Source organism: Anoplolepis gracilipes, chromosome 5 (assembly GCF_047496725.1).
Source record: "Anoplolepis gracilipes chromosome 5, ASM4749672v1, whole genome shotgun sequence".
Lineage (NCBI taxonomy): Eukaryota > Metazoa > Arthropoda > Insecta > Hymenoptera > Formicidae > Anoplolepis > Anoplolepis gracilipes.
In genome coordinates, this window is record NC_132974.1 from 2,788,874 (window position 1) to 2,807,170 (window position 18,297).

The 18,297-nt window shown below is 32.3% G+C and overlaps 1 protein-coding gene and 1 long non-coding RNA gene across 3 annotated transcripts in view; one reads left to right on the top strand and one right to left on the bottom strand.

Annotated features, from left to right (window-relative positions):
- Nucleotides 1–96: 96 nt before the first annotated feature.
- On the bottom strand, nucleotides 97–3,084 carry LOC140666361 (eEF1A lysine and N-terminal methyltransferase homolog). Its single transcript, XM_072893478.1, has 8 exons — nucleotides 2,737–3,084; nucleotides 2,529–2,651; nucleotides 2,182–2,398; nucleotides 1,890–2,108; nucleotides 1,530–1,789; nucleotides 1,079–1,443; nucleotides 814–995; nucleotides 97–698 (listed from the first exon to the last, which is right to left on the bottom strand). Exons 1-8 carry the CDS (start codon nucleotides 2,826–2,828, stop codon nucleotides 144–146), a joined length of 2,013 nt encoding a protein of 670 aa, XP_072749579.1. The 5' UTR covers nucleotides 2,829–3,084; the 3' UTR covers nucleotides 97–143.
- Nucleotides 3,085–3,225: 141 nt separating this feature from the next.
- Nucleotides 3,226–18,297, top strand: part of LOC140665890 (uncharacterized) — a 67,778-nt gene continuing 52,706 nt past the window's right edge. The window contains exons 1-2 of one of the 2 annotated variants that reach the window (XR_012046672.1): nucleotides 3,226–3,289; nucleotides 3,406–3,472. This is a non-coding gene — a long non-coding RNA (uncharacterized lncRNA). Of the gene's footprint in view, nucleotides 3,318–3,405; nucleotides 3,473–18,297 lie in introns of both variants that reach the window. The other variant, XR_012046671.1, reaches the window with a different exon arrangement.

The window sequence follows — 18,297 nt, forward strand, 5'->3', positions numbered from 1 at the left end:
TATATTAATAAGATAAATGTACTAAAAAGATATATAAATATGTGATATATAAAAATACTAAAGATATATATAATTTAAAGTATTAAATAAAATTGTATTTTTAATTTCATTTATTACATGTATATGAGAAAACATATATACAATTATTGGGATTCCACTGATAAACTTTCTAAAAGCATAGAGACATTAAATGCTTCCTTGAAAGAGGATAATTTTCTTGCAGCCGCTTGCTTATTTAAGTTTATAGCGGCGAGTTTGAGTTTGTTTTTCCATTCTTTTAAGTCATGTTTTTCTAGGGAGCACATAATGATCTCATTTACTTCATCTTGAATGGCGTAACAGGCGAGTGATTGAAATATCGAGTTCAAATCATCCTTTATTTTCTGTTTTAAATTCTTATCTCTGCTGACCAGATTTAAAATAAAAAGACCGTCTTTCGTTAAGCATGTTGCAACTGCTTTCAATACTGATAGTTCAAGAAATTGTTTAGGTGGACAACTCAGTCCGACAGTAGTATCTTTACTATCAATATCAAAGAGTATTGCCTTATACTTTTTCTCGTCATTTCCCGCGGCATCTTTAATGAATCGAATTCCATCTGCAATTTCTACTTTCATTCTGTCATCAAGAATAAGATTGAAGTACTCGATGGCCGTTTTTAACATCACATTGTCAATTTCTACTGCAGTAATTTTTAACTAAAAAAAAAAATTTCATTTATTTTCGATTTACAAAAAAATGTTATACTCAGATCTCTTTAATGTGTAGTATTCGATAATCTGACAATAATAAATTCCACGAGAAGATACATACTTTGGGGAAGCAATGATGTAAGAACATGCAAAGACCACCACCCCCAAGTCCTATAATCATAATCTCTTGCTGTTCTTTTGTATCTATCACTGCGTTAACGCCAGCGCTCATATGTATATGATGTTCACAAGCTAAAAATCCAGGATCGACAATTTTTTTCGTTTTACCACGTCTAGACTTTGCTGTAAATAATTGTCAGTTTATCAGTTATATACAATCATTATTATAATTGTAAAACTTTTGAATTTATTGTGAATTATAGTACCTTCTTTCAATCTAGCCTCACTCTGAATCACATACGGATTGTTCAGGAATATAAGGCGTTTGAATTCGTGACCGTCTTTTTCTACCTCTTCGATAACGAACGGGCCACTAATGTCACTCTTTCCTTCGTAACAAATGGTTCGAGCTCCAACGTCGGAACCCAAAGACAAAAAGGGTATATTATTTTTACCACACAAACCAGCCGGTGCTAGATTGCGTACGCAGTCTTCTAACTCAGTTTTTACAGCGTCCCAATTTTCGAATTTATGTTCTCTGCGTAAAGTAACTATCGCGAGTCTGTCATATTGTGCACTTTTTAGAACTTGCTGTCGTCCTTCCTTCGTACTGAACAACCAGTCCATTTCTCTGTTAAATAAAAAAGGGATAGTACAGTATAATTTCATAATTTGCAGCCAGTCGACAAGTTCACATTTAAAATGTGTCAGACGTACTTTCCCTGTGGAACGATGAAAGCCGCATACGTTTTCGTTCCGCGTATACGTGGTTGATCGAGAACATAAACAGTATATCGTGGATGCTTGTCACCCGGACGATGTAAATCTAACGATATTTCCCCCACATCGGCAACACTTCTTTTGTAAAGACTACTGCACACCAGTGCTGATTGTTGCGCAGATGATATTGCGGATACCATATCATCCGTCGAAGATAATCGTTCAGGTGGACCATCAACCAGAGCTATTTCAAGGACCTATTAAGATTACAATCTAGAAAAATAAGTTTGAACCTACTCACCCAACTAAAGCTAAGAAGACAATGTGACAAAATTTAATATTTTTATTATAACGTACGATCTGGGATAATTTAGTGAATTTTGTAGCAATGACCACAAAAATTGGTACTAGACTGCCCTCTTCTAAACGTGCCTTCGATTCAGCTTCATGGCATCGTGATATACGAAACATGAATCCCGAAGCAGGAAAGTAAGATAAGAGCTTTCGCAGAATATGCTCCTGTAGTAATGTTATACAGATATATCTGCCACCATTTCGTAAAACTCGTGTGATTTCCTAAAACAAAAGTTTTACTCGTTAAAGCAAAAATCATAAAAAGTTTCCTCTTCTACAATAATCAAAACCTTACTTTGAAATATTTATCAATTGTAGCAATAGTTGCCTCTTTCGTATCTGGCATTAAAGCATCTAATGTACCTTTGTCGAGAATTACATTGAATTTTTCATCAGAATATGTCATTTTTGTGGCATCCATATGTTCATATATCAAGTTTGATCTTGTACTATTATTTATATCACGCATTTGTTTGATAACAATATGTGATATATCGATATTAGTAATATTTCTGTAAAAACCAATTTTAACACTTACAATATAAATCTCTATAAATTTATATGAATCAATTAATTTAAGAAAATATTGTGATCATGTATATAAATACATTGCAAAGAGAATATATAGGCAAGAAGATTTACCGGTAACCAACATCGTATAGAGACATGCTTAGTGTAGAATTTCCACAACCAACAATCAAAATATCATCCTTTATTTTGATATATTTTAAAAGAATTTCGCATAATTCTGGATATTCACCATACCTGAAAACAAAAATGGGCAGAGTATAACAAATTATAATTATATCCTAAGAATTGTTAACAATTATATAAATTATAGAACTTGTACCATTCAAACACTTTTTTGCCACGTTTCTTGAAAAATGAATTCCAATAATCCGCATGACTGAATTCTTCGTGTGTTTTTGGTAAGAGATTCATATTTTACATTAGTAATTAACGTAATAATATATATCCGTGTTTTAAACGTAAAAATGCAATGCGTTCGAGGTTATGTTTTGATTGATTTTTACATAGACTAAACTCTAATATAAAATATGTTATTACAATTTTAAATATATAGAAAAGCTGAAATAAATCATACTGTAAATTTGCACAAACTTGAAAAACACTGTCACAGATATTTTTCATAAATATAATAATAAAATGTTTTCTGTTCAGTGTTTTAGAGAAAAATAACTACGACATCTCTCAAAGTAAATGTGCAAACTAATTATCGACAGATTGTTATCGACGAAGTAAGGTACTCTCTCCGCTAGATGGCCTTGTCTGGCCATCAAGAAAGCGCGCACTTCCGGTTTGCCAAGAATCGAGTCTAGTCTCCGGTCGAGGGTCGAGGTTTCTTCGAGCGGGATTTGAATCTCCGCTAATCTTTACATCAAGTATAAATTTGTTATTTCTTAGCACAATGTATTGTCAATAGTTCAATATTTCTCTATAATCTTCTTGTATACTATAAATTTTGCAGCGAAAATAATAATTTATCTTTCTTTTTTAGAAGGAATTGCGAACGTGCCACCGGCGGGATCAACGATCAATGGAAATTCAAAATGGATCACATCAAAGTGAGTGTTACAATATTTACATTATTAAACAGAACTGTATCTAATCCTATGTATTTTTCATATGAACGATGTAACTTAATGTTTCTTTTTTACATTTATTTTCCATATATTGCATATATTGCGGATTAAACATCTCGCATATATTTAAATGTAGGCTATTATATATTTTATGCGTGAACGCATATATAATTCACAAGTATGTTTCTTTGTAACTTTTAATTATTATTCGTTAATACATATATATCTTGATTAATTATATTAATTGAACATATATATATTTTGAAATGAGATGTAAAATTTATCAGCTTATAATTTGAATATATGCGACAATAACAGTTGCATCATTGAAATTTAATAAGAAATAACACTAATTTTACCTAACATTTATGTGTAATTTTTGGGCGGTTTTTGGCGCTCTTATACTTTCACCACCATGTTAGTCGAATCTACCTGATGTCCAGTCGTTTTTATGACGGATCGTGATGCGATTTGTAAGAGTATCTTTCAATTGCAGTGAAAGCGTCGGATGTCATTCGGCATCACAATCTTTCTTTTGAGATTTCAAAATTTCGATAATGTAAATTTTAAGAAAGGTTACAATATACACACATACACGAAAGAGAGAACAAAAGCAGTTTTTAGATGCATATTGTACATTGTACAATAAGAAAAATTTACATACATATATATATATATATATATAAATTTTTATTAATAAATAAAATCGGGTAATATTAAATATTTATTTATATTTTACATACGTACAATATATACACATATATATTGTATATATATACACAAATATACATATATATGACATTTGAAGTGCAAATATTTTTTCTTAAAAAAATATTGCAATTGAAATATATCAGACTGACACATTATTATTAACATATTGTTTTATTTATTAAACATTATTTTGTTAGCTTAATTTGTCTTTTTAATTATTTTTATAATATTTTATAAGATATATAATCACAATATTTGATGATATATATAAAGTATATAATCTTTATATATACGTATAACGCATTTTTCTTGATTCTCCAATGCGATTTTTACTTAGAATATTCTATCAAATTAAACAAGTCGCATCACGTAAATTTCTCCAGAGCGTAATAAAACAGCGATGTGCACGATCAAAAAGATGTAATATTTATACGGAAAAAAGAACAGAAGTATCTCTGTGAAAAAAAAAAAAAAAAAAGAAAAACAGTAAAAGTAGAACTTTTTATCGTTATCTGCATCGATCGTACTCGATAATTTTTCCGCTATGACAGACGCGTGCAAACGCATTTCTAACGCAAAAGACATATAACAATGCATATCGTCGTTTCAGCTTTTATATCGAAATAACTCGATCGTATAAGTTTTCCACGTGTACGCATACCACACGAGCGCTCTTCGTTAATACGTGGTCGACGACGTGCGATAAAGCGATGCCGCACATCGTCGTCTTCGTCATCGTACCTGAAAAGCATTTGTGAAACATTAAAAGCCGCGATATGCGACGTTGTCGCCTAATGACGCCCCTCGAGACGCTGCCGGCAACGATAATTATTGCGCGACGGCTTTATTGACGGTACACCGGAGAATACACTCTCCTCGTTTCTTGCCACGTAGTACGTTATAATTCTGCGCGATGCGACGACGTCACTTTGTTAATGTCGCACAGGGAATACGCGATAATGTGAGCGATGAGGACGACGGTTCAATGGAACCATTGCTCGTTTATATACTACCTATTATAATCTAATATTTAGGTACATCAATATCTTACATTTATAATATCTGGTTTGCCTTTCAATTTTATCTGTTTTTGTATAATGATGGTTTTATAATTTTACCACTATTCCTCAATATCATAGACTGCTTAAATTATTTAAAGAGTGTAAAGTTCTGATGAATAAGTCTTTTAACATGTAATGTTAAATCCAGAATCAAACGAAGTTATTAATACCATAGCGGAAAATATCAAAATATTTTCTACAATAATTAAAGAAGGATAAGGGATTATTTCAAATTTATCGTATAAAAGTTGTTTACTAAAATTTTGATTATTAACAGTTTTAGAAGATAATACAGTAGAAGGATTGTTAAAAGAGATTAATTATATTATTTTGTGTCTCTTTTTATTTAAAAAAAATAGAAAAAAAGTTTGATGCTCATAATAAATGAACATTGAATATTTTTTGCGATTTATACATATAAATATATCTATATAAATCTTTCTCAATATTCGATTTATAATTGAAATATATTTATTATTATGCAACTAAATATAATTATATATAATATTTTCTATTATTATTTGGTATAAAATTAATTAATCCTTAGTTTACAAATTATAACTCTGCTGATTTCGATTTTCTAATTATAACACAAACTTTTTATCACATCAATATATTTTCAGAAAATGTAGAAGCTCGAATAATTTAGAACTCTTTTTGAATAAAATAAACAAAAATGATAGTGCAAATTGATAAGATCACAGTCATTGTTTGTAAAGTAATCGCGTTAGAAGTATGTTTTTATTAAAATCACCATATCGACCAGTCCTTATTCTTCTTAATTCATTTATATCATTTTTCCTATTTGAAATGTCTCATATAATTAAGAACTTGTGTATTTTAGTCGCTTATTTTCGTATAGTTTCACATTTTCTTTTCTTTTTAAAACATTCAAAATTGTCATGTTTATTTTTTAAAAAGAAATCTTAAAGTTTTCTAAACAAAAAACAAAGTGCGTAAAAAAACGAAAACCTACGTGTATCCCTTGAATGATTAATACAGAAAATATATACATGATCTTAATATATTGGATTACGAAACAATTTAGAATTAATTAAGTTTCACGCGTTCTATCGTTTGAGAGCTATCATCGGAAGTATCAGAAATTGCCCCACAGGTGTTGCCATTGATTCCCGTTGGGAAATTAACTGCAACGCGAGCAATTTGCATCACGCAGAAGTCAGGTGCGCATTGACGTTTCGCGCGATATAATTCACGCGCATTTTATCCACCGCTTTTCGAAAGAAACATAAACAAGCGCAGAAAATAAAGTAAATGTACATAAAAGTTTCACGAAAATTTCACGATAATTGCAGCGAAAGTGTTATCCATAGGTTGCATGCAAGTTTGTACGTATTTTTGTAAGTCAGAAACTGGTGCTATTTAAAGACGCGCGAAGTCTATCATTATTTTGTATGTCGGTTTCACGAATTGAATTTGATAATATTGCGTGTTGCCTTAATCACGTTTCAAAAATAAATGATATGATTTCGACTCCTTGTATGATTTGTTATACATATATGTTCATTATTACCTGCCAAGTAATTTTCAATTTTAACAATATTCGTGCGAAGAGTATAATAATGTAATTAATATATATCTTTTGGCACCCATATGTTTATCGAGAAATATTTACGTTAAATCGTTTGATCTTATTTTAATTGTGTTAATGAAGATATTTTATAGAATGTTATATACGGTAAGTCAAGATCGAGTTTCTGACTATTTTTTTACTGACGTGGAAAATATTTTTTCTTCTTTACATGGCTTTACCATTATTAGATAGTACTCTGAAAAAATAATGAGAGGTAACTTCAAGAGGAAACTATCAACAGCTCAATAACGTTTACATTGCACAATAGTGATATATTGCGATAAATATTGAAACATTACTGATAACATGCAAATTCATCGATTATATCAATAAATATACAAATATATATTTTTTAACAATTACAATAATTAACATTAAATAAAAGTCTGAAAAATCTTTTACCGAATTGTCGCCATCATAATTTCATTATACACAAGAATTTACTCTTACTATATATATAAAACTTTTCACATATTATTGCATGTATTATTTGACAAGTAGAGGGGCATGAGATATATTCATGCGTCATCTACATATGTATACTTATGAAATCAGAAATACATCCTTAATCCGCGGAGGACTTAATAATGACATCGACGCATGTGTGTCAGAAAAGCTTGATATAAATCGCGATGAGCAATCACGATTGTTCTGTAAGTCGTCGTTCAAGTTTATGGAACTGCTAATGTGTATATTACAAGTATATACATATATTGTACGTCATGATATATGCGACATTGGTGAAAGTTCGATATAAGATTTATTGTACATATTTTAATAATACGAAAATTTGAAGTATAAATGTTTGACAGTTAATTGTACAAGTTTACTGATAAAGTTTTTGAGTTCGTGCAGCTCCAAGTAAAAAATTTATAAATCTATATTTCTAAAATTTATATCTATTTAAATTAGTTTTTTATATTAATTGTGTTGTAATAACATTTTGTAATTAAAGCACACACATTTATATCTGACATACAAATACAGCTAGCAAATGGTTTGATTCATGCCGTATGAAATCTTCTTTCTGAGAATGTACTTGATTCACGTCTCGAGACGCAGATATCTTGACGCACCGTGTAATTTTACGAAATTTAAACGCGGTTACTGGGTTTTCGCGGCGAATCTGTTCGAGGACAGGTATCATTTGCATTTTTCATGAGAATCATTATTCGCTCAAAAGTCGCCGTCGAGATTAAAGCGAAGAGAAAAAGAGAAAATGTATATGGTCGAAAATGTCGATGTCGAATTTTTGACAATCATAAATGTGATTCAGTAAATCATTCAGACTTGTCTAGGAACATACACATACACATACACAGATTGGAGAATTAATGAGTGAAAATTGACGCGAGATTTTTCGTATATTCATAATATACCTCGCGTTATTGATTATGTCACAGACTTGTGCGACGTATTGATAGACGCAAGGAACAATTTAGAAAGAATTTACTACACACTCTTATTTATTAATTTTAATAATACGATGGGTGTATTTTAATCTTATACTCGCAAACTGATTTAACATGTCCTGTGTTGGCGATTAACATACTTTATTAATTTTTAAAAATTATTGTCATAGTTTTTTATTCAAAAATTATTATTAACTATCAAAATCTATCTGATTCAAATAATCTTTGTTTATAATTATTTAATCTAGGATTTATTTACGAATTTTTTAATCAATTTAAAACTTTTTTAATGACGATTTTATGTTGATTTTTTTCTTAGTTTTTTTAACAGAGCCTTAAATATTCTGTCAAGATTACTTGTAATTCGATAAAAAAAATATGTGTTATTTATTGAACGTTTACGTAAACTTTTAGAGATGTTCATAAATAACAAGACATTTTTTGCAATTTAAAAAAAATCTGAAAAGTATGATATGAAATCACACATATTCCAAGTATCATTTACTATATTATGCAACACGATGTCACGAGTAACTTCGAAAACGATCAATTTTCATTACCACTCGGACATATCTTTGATATGTACTTCCACGTATATTACATTTCCGCTAAATATAGATACAAACTTGTATGTAATGCAGGTAATAATCGCGTTGCTTGTTCGCACTATTTATATACATATACAAATATTACTTTCACGTGATATATAATTTTATTACGAGATCTGCACCTGTACATCGCGCGCGGCTCATCAACGCGAAAGCGATCCTGGCGATCGGCCTCGATTGAAATTTTTCTTGGAAATCGCTGTGAATATGAAGAGGGAAACTCCGTCACAAAGTTTGCCGCGTCGCGCATAACGATAATGGAGATTACAAACGCCGTCCGTCAGTTTCTCATTCTATAGGAGCGACGTGTGCTTGCGCAATATGATTAAAAGAAGCAGATTATCGTTGACGAGGGGCGGCCGGGTGATGAGGAGTGTCGAGATGAGCTGGTATCGAGCGTGGTATAGACACGAGAACGATCACTTATCGGGCTTTATTAATTTCGTTGATGGGGCTTACTACGTGTGACGGATTGTACGTTCGTTGGAATAAAGCGAAATATTGCTGCTAGTCCGATAGTGTGTAGAGTTACGGATATCGAATCAATTGCTCGGAGATAACGTATTTCTGCCTTTTAACTGCAACTCGAGAATAAAGATTATTTAGAACAATTATTTAAAACAGATAATTTAATTATTTAAAACAGATTAATAATATTAATATAATAATAAAATAATATCGATGATAATAAGAGTCTTCTTAAATTTAACAATTGATGCCAGTATTAATAAAATTATAAAATTATTCTTATTGTAAGTAATATTTAATTAATTTCGAGTGATATGTACTCAATTATGATTTTAATATTATCATATTATTGTAAAAGAGATTCGACTTTTTGTTACAAACAAAATCTTTCTTCAAGTAGTTCGTAAGAATAATTTTTTTGTATTATTAATTTTTGTAATTGCTATATGGAAAATAGAGAAAATTTTTTAACATATTATATATAGGATTGATTTGTAGAAAAAATGTGATTGCTTTCGATTGTTTTTACGATAAGCCGGAAGTACCTTTTGCATGTCTCGAGTAATTAAAACTTTTATCACAGCAGGGGAAAAAAGGCATATCTTATTTTTATCTTCGATCATTGACGTGAATGTAAAATGCGGTACAATCATGCAGTACAGGTGCAGAAAAATGATTCCTATAAGACATATACATATATAACAAATGATTAAAATAATAACGGAATAACGGTATATTATTCCGTTATATAAAATAAATAATATAACATATATTATTAGTTTATTCTCTATAATGTATGTGTGTTACACAGTCATTCGTTATCTATTCTTGTAACAGATAAATATTTATATTTATAGATAAAAGTAATTTATATTTATAAAGATATGAGTTACACAACTGCATATAAATTTATTTTGTTACATTCATTTTACAATACATATTTTATAATGCGAATTATATTGGAGAATATTACGTCGACGATACGATAAAGAATCGAGCTTCAATTTTAATAAAAGGGGCTGACACACATTGCGCTAGGATATCCCGTCTCACGAGTCCCACGAGTCTCTCTATGACAAATCAAATAATTGATGTGTACACAACGTACTGTGAAAACAGTACGTCATCTTGTCACAAAGAAATCAAGAGTCAAGGGTGATATGAGTGGCGAATGTAATAATGCCGCAATCAATTGAAACTGTCTATTGAAATGAAGGTAGTTTAAAATTGAAAATCATTTTGACTAAATAATTATTAATTATGATTAGATATAATTTTTATCGTATTTTTTTTTTTTATTTAAGAAGATTATAAAGTAACTAATAAAATAACAATTTTATTATCGTAATATTTGTAATATTTTTTGTGTGAAAAAGTGAGATATGAAATTTTGGTCAAATCAATAAGTGGCTTTAATAATTATTTGCAAGATATGTAATGGTTGTACCTTTCTTTTCTATTTTTTTAATAATAGAAATCTTTTTTAATAAAAAAAATCATTTTTACATTCCTTATTCCGTATTACCAGTGTAGAACATACGAGTAATATGCACCACGCTAATCGCAGTGCGCATCGTACTTTTCGCCCGCAATCGTTTCGTGCGCAAATATTGTGAACCATACTGGCTCTTGATTCCTAATCAAAGGCATCCGTGCTGCAAGGAATTGTCGCGCCGCTGTTTATTCTGCTTTACACGCGGTTTGCGTGATTGTGAAAATAATGGCCAAGCGAAGTAAAGCAAGACTGAAGCAGTAACGAGTGCTTATTTAATGACACCGATATAATAGGGCTAGATCTTATCTAATATATAGGCTGTATCAAACGCGTTATAGATATTCCTTCTATACAGATTCTATAACGAATTTAGATGAATGACATTTCGTTTGTTGAAATTTAATACTTTCCCGAAATTCAATGTGTTATTTATCATTAAAAATTTAGATATTTTAACAAAATTACAATATAAATGATAAAAAACTTTTAAGTTTATTTCTTTATCAATTTCAAATTTATAGAATAATTATACATCTTCTCGAAAATGGCATTTCTAGACAAGAAAATAATCAAGCATTTTATCACAATCAAAGTTTTTGTATTTTTATATCGGTTGCTATTCCGGTAACAAGTTTTAAAATAAGACCAAATAAATGAGAATCGAGATCTTTCGTAGATCGTATGCAACTCTGCAATTTTTCGCTAAGATCCGATATGAAAAATGTTAGCTTAACATCGCTTAAAATTTCCTCACTTGGTCATATGTTACGTACGTAAACAACGGCGAGTGACACGGCCGTTAGTTGCTTCCTGAGTTGTCTCCTGATTCCTAATCGAACCACGAAGAGCACGGCGACTGCTCTGTTTACCCTTGTTCTGTCTGATATATCGGCTCTTTTGTGTGTACCTAACTGTGGTGCGCGGCATTCGGAGCATATCTGCCTGGCACCACGAACGATTATTTGCCGTGTCATACAGTCGTGGCCGCGCGGACACATTATGCGGGATATACGTCGCTGTTGGCGGCGATGTGTGTTCGCGATCGGTATCGGCTTTGGCCAGCGGCGGGTTGTGTAGCCTCCACCTCTTTGTCCAGGAGCGATCACGCTCCTGTGGCAGCGGCGGCGGCAGGATAATGAAAATAAAGTGGCAGATAAAGAAGCGTGGACGAGAGCGCGATCGATATGAATGAGTCTTACGCGAGCGGGCCCTTCGGCGATGCTGGGTGGCTGAAAGATCGAAAGGGCTCGCACGATGAAATGATAACAGGTGTGCCTCGCGGAAAGGTGAGCGTACTAAAGCGGTGGTAGTGCTATTTAACAAAAAAAAAAAAGAAAAAATCATCACAAAGGAACGATTTATATATCATGTGCCAAATCTTTTATATAAGAATGTATTGTCATCTAAAAACGAAATATTTATATATTTAAAAAAAAACCATCTAATGTGATATTGTTTTATTTTCAATAATTTTTTTTTCCTTTCGAGAGAAAGATACATTTTAATTCAAAATGATATTAATTTCTCTGATTACATAAAACATTTTGTCTCAGTCTGTTCGTACAAATAGGTCATGTATTAGATGATTGCTAAAATAACTCAAACACACACACACACACACACACACACACACACTCATACACATAAAAATGCAGGCTTTATTTTAGTCACACACAGCATGAAAAATGACAATTTACGAGGTCAGAGAAGCCAGCTGATCTTGAATGATGAAACCGTGAACACAAGATTGTGTAACAGGTGTTTGCTTGCTGATACATGTAATATTCCGTTGGCTGTATTGGACTGACAGACAGTTATGAATTATGAAAGTCTCATGCAAAGACTTATTAAAAACCTTTGCATTTGTATTAGTTACCTTGTAATCAGCGAAATATCTAAAATGAACTTCAAAATATCAGAACATTAATAACAAAACTTTACGAAGATATTACCATCCTTTGAATAATATCTTTTTATTAAATTATATTATATTTTTGATTTTTATATTTATATATTGATAAGATAAGAAATAGAAGGAAAAACAGTTCAATGTTTAGTAATGCTTTGAGAATTGTATCATTTTTAATCTGCAGTTTCTCTCAAATTTAAAAAGCGAAAAAGGAATCTTATATAATTTTCTCTATCTTGATCGGAAAAATTGATGTGTCTTTTGATAAACTCTATGATTTTTGTGTTTATATTCGAGGAGATGAGGATTATGCAAACGCTCGGATACCATTTCCGAAACACAAATTTCATCTAACATCACGTGGTTTCCAACGGTGGTTCGTCGTAACGTTTGCGCGAGAGCACGTGCACCGTTGGCATCTATTGGTTGCATCAGCAGGTGCATCGGCAGGAACGATGCAACGGGCGGGAGTTAGCGTTTTGAACGGCGGGTAGCGGTGTAGCATTCTGTAGCACGCGAATCGTAAGTCTCCGTAACAAACCGGGTATTTCTTTCGTCGTTTTTGCACCCGGAGAGTGACTTTTATGTCCATCTGCTACCGCATCGATATGAGTAGCGACTTTACCCGGTTCGTATCGCCCTCGGTCTCTTCTTGGATGATAATCCTGATATACGCGATCAGTAACCATGCCATTAATCTTTAAACGAAATAACACGATGGGATAACGGAATAGAATTAACGGAGACGAGGCACGTGAAATTTCCATAAACGAATATCGTACGAAAATCGTGTTTTTTTTATTGCCGATATCAATTAATTCCCGATTGACTCGATTTGAATTTACTCAACTAACGTATCAGTCGGCGTGCTTAAAGTCCATCTGCTCTCGCTGATTTATCGTGATTCTCCCTTCGCATTCTTCCTTACGAGTAGAATTTTTAATACGGATATTTATCAATATTATTTTAAGATCGCAGTTTCAGCTTAAAATAAAATTATTTTTCTCATCATTAGTTATAAAGATGAAAAATCTTAGTAATATATTATATGTTAAAAGAAATCTTAAAAGACTTAATTGAAATGCTATATATCTCTTTCTATTTATTCTTGATAAAATTAAATCTTATATATCTTTTTTTTCTTATTTTTATCGATAATCTTTTTATAAAAAGAAATAAATAACAAAACAATTTCAATTTTTAATAAATCATTGATATAATAATTAATTTCACGTTATAAAGTTTCGATTGAAGATTATATAATTCACAAATTGATATTTATTATGTAATTAATAACAAAGTGGAAGGTAATTATATATACTTATTACACGCGCGTATTTACATATAACATATTTGACAACTATTCGCTGAAGTAGAGAACTTGTTTCACGTTAATTATGCAACATTGCGAATAAATATCACAAGGAAATCTAGTTAATGGCGAAAAGAGTAGAAAGAGATATATTAAAAGCATATCAGATTGTTAAATAAGATTCTAAGAGATTAAGTGAGAAAACGAAAGAGAGAGAAATGCTCTAAACATCTTTGAGAAGCGCCGCTAATTGCGTTGGTGCTGATACGAGCTGTCATTATGCAATCTTATAAACTGTTCCTTTCACGATCGTCATAACAAGCCGTCTAACCATGTGCATGTGTATGTGTGTGTGTGCATTCGCAATTTCGCAAAAATTCCTGCATCGCAACATTTCCACTTTACCGCTACGTCGTCCGCCGCATCGTCATTACTCTACTTATCATTACTGCCGTTATCTCGCAAATCTGCGTTTTTTATAATAGCGGAAGCAGCTTCGTGGTAAATCTGACGGGCGGGATTGGGCGCCAACGAGAGGAGAGAGTGAAGTTAATAAAGCCATATATAAGAGCTACATCAGGTAGGGGGAGCAAAATTACTTTAATCGCGGGCACACGACGTTGTTAAAGGTATTAATAAAAGGGCATCGTAACGTTCCGCATGTATCGCCGTGTCGGCGCAGCGTCTGCTTTTTTCGTCGCAATTGTTTTTCTTTACCGGTCCATTTTTTTCTCGCTTATACGAGAAAGAATGTGACTCGTCATTAAGCAACATTAAGTTATTATGAAACGTAGTCGAAAAGTACAATTTTATAAGAGTCGCAGTTATATATATATATATGACGTTATAGAAGTTACTATCTCTGTTCTCGTATAATGTGTTCTAATACGTGTGCAAATCACTTATCAAAGTGTATTCTTATAATTATTGATCTTTCTCTTCGCATTTTTCATTTTACAGGCTAAATATCGAAAGGAAGATATTATATTATTTAGCATTGTAAAATTTGATAAATTTTGTATAATATTTTGAATTAATTGATCCTAGGGTAACCGAATTGATTTTCTTTTATAGAAAATTTCTAACATAAATAGAGTTTTAACTATTTTTTTTAAACTAATGTACATTTTGGAATTAATTGTTAAAATATCAAATCTTAGCGCAAAATTTTGATTGATAGATTACAGACAAAAATTTATTGCAATAAGTGCGATTCGAATAGCTTACACGAACAATATGAGTAGTTTCAATATGAAATACGAGATAATGGGCGATGCAATCTTATGATATGCGTAAGTGCATCGCTGCAATCTACGCGGCGTATATCGAATTTGCGACAGTAATATGTATGTCCGAGAATGCCAATCAAGCTGTCAATGCCTCACCGATTTAATCTTCGACATCGAGATATTCATCCGATCTATAATTATATTATACTAGCGATAGACTTTTTTTCTAATACGAACTGCGCAATCATTTTTGCATTAAATCACTCAAACAAACGCGTCTATATAATATACCTTAAAGGAAAATACGAAAATAATTACAAAATTGACTTTATCTAAATATTTTACAAAACTACAAAAGTGTTTTTTAGGGTGTCTACTCTCTGGATATAATGCCTGCTATTAAAAGAATGGCTTAAGAAAAAATCGGAACAAACTGAGACGTTAGATTCATGCATTTCACTTTGACGATTTTTTTTAACATTCTTGCCAAATTTTAAGCGCTTGAGAGTACTGCAAATAGTTTTATGCATAAAAATTGTTAGAACATTAATTACACACATTTTAGATCGCCCGAAACACTGGTCGTAAATGAGATTATGCCGGCGTCTCGATTTATTGTATTTTGTTTAATATTTTAATAATTTTTACACAAAGAATCCTCTCTAGAAATTAAAAGTTATTACAGATTGATACGAAATCTCATTTCGTCGACAAAGTCGATAGAACTATCGAGATACGACCAGTATTTCAATTTTTATCTCACATCTTGTTATAATCTCCGACTTTTACGACAGTTTATCTCTCGTCTTTGGATCATACAGCATTTGAGTGAATGCCTCGAAGTATTCTTTTACATAATCGTTATACGCTCTGTTAGTTTCGACATCTACTTCTTATCACTTTAGCGAAAAAATTATTATAGGATATTTAGTAAATATTGATATCAGATATTTCTAAATTAATTTTTTATCAATGAATCTATTAAAGAACATTAAAATGCTCAGCAGTCAAAGATTGGTTGTGATGCATAAAGTTATCAGGCAAAACTAAAATTGTATAAGTATGTACACGAGTCGCTTCTATTATTCTGCATTGCAATTATAAATGTTAACAATTATATTTATTAAATTTGTGTTGTTAAAGATTAATTAAAAGATTAATTTTAGAAACTGTATTAATTTTTAACATATGATATATATATATATATATATGATAAAAATATATAAATGTAATTTAAAATTAGTAATCATTATAAAAAAGCTTTTAGGGAAATAAACTGTCAGATATTCTGTGATACACCGGAAGCTTATGAAAAGAATCAGTACAGATATTTATTTGCAATATCTCTTTTGTTACCGTTCGTATTTGGTAAAACACAAAAGAAACCATGAAAAATACGCTACAATCGCTCCGAGTGAACGGACCAAATGACGGAACAATTTGGGTTGAGAAAATCACTGCTAAGAACGCATCAGTGTCATGCTCGCATGAAATGTGGGCCCTTAGGGCCTTTAGCAAAGGTTCTTTGACCGCGGTAGGAAGCTCGTGAGATCTGTATCGCCACGGCTAAAAATATGGCGGGCGCAGGAGGGAACGCGAAGAAGGTGCAAAAAGGAAAAAAAAAAAACAAAAAGGATGGTAGATCGAAGTTAGAAGGAAGTGGAATATCGGGCCTGTGTCTTTAACCCTGAGTGCATCGAACGTAGAACATTTTTGCGTGTTATATCTTGGCGGCCGATTATTTCGTCGGTGATTATATAACGGATCTTTTTTCCTCTTTTGCACAAGTTTGATAGTCGAAGTTGTCAGCTGTGATGTGCTGGCCAACGGACGCATTCGGTAACGCCACTCTCTTACGGGATATTTAATACGATACGATACCATCAATCGCCATGATCTTGATTTACTAATTGCTTATTAAAATGTAACATAATTAGTGCAAATGCGAACGACGCGTGTCTCTTCGAAAAGTTCATCGACCGGACTTTGATATTATTTCTGTTTCCTTTCGATTATCTAGCATTTCCTTTAAAAATCAATTTTGTGTGAAAAAGGGCACTATATTTTTTGGAGAGGGGAAATATTATAAATATTTAAAAAACACTGGTTTAACAATTTTCAAACTATATTCTATATATAGTTTTGTTATTTTAATAAACTCTTTTTATTCTAGGATTTTTAAATTTAATGTAGAAATATTTTTTTTGTGTTATCTTTGTTTAAGTTAATTCGTGAACATCTATCTACACTTCAATCACTTTTAAAGGCTATTCAAAAATTATCATTTTTGTTAACAAATGTCACTTTTATAATTTAAACATTCAAGATTTTTGAAAAAGAGCGCGCAATAATTATGACATTTTGCATATACATAGAAACCGTATGAATGTATATACAAATTAATGAAAAAAGAGCCAGCTGTTTATAATAAATTCTGATATAATAGTATGTATATAAGACGAGAACCATCAAGTCGAGCGAAAAGCACGTTCCTCGTCATTCGCGAGTCTCGTAAAAATCAGCGCAATTAGTCCTACGGACGTCCCTTTCAACCCGTTGCGGCCCAGAGTTCGCCGACCGACGGCGACGACGGCGGCGGCGGCGGTGGCGGCGGCGGCGGCGGCGGGCTTCTTTTTCTTTCTCTCTTTCGCTCCCTCTCTTCCTCTCTCTTTCTTTCTTCCTTTTCTTTCCGACTTTTTTCTCATCCTACTCCCTGCCATGTTGTGCTTTGCGGAAGATCGGATTTGTCAGATACTCGAGAATGAAGGGCGGAGGGGCAGAGAGGGAGTGAGTCTTAAGTGGAGGGCATCCGGCTGCCAAAGGGCCCCGAGGGCCCCGGCCGGTCGGAGCAGCTGTTTTCGGGTGCGATGACACTTGCCGTCCCGCGCGCTCTCAGGATGCCCGCGGCAACGACAACAGCAATGCAACATCGGCGCGCGATGCGACCCATAGGGCCCCGCAAAAACCGCAGAAGGGCGAACCTCAATGGGGCACGTGCCCTTACGAGT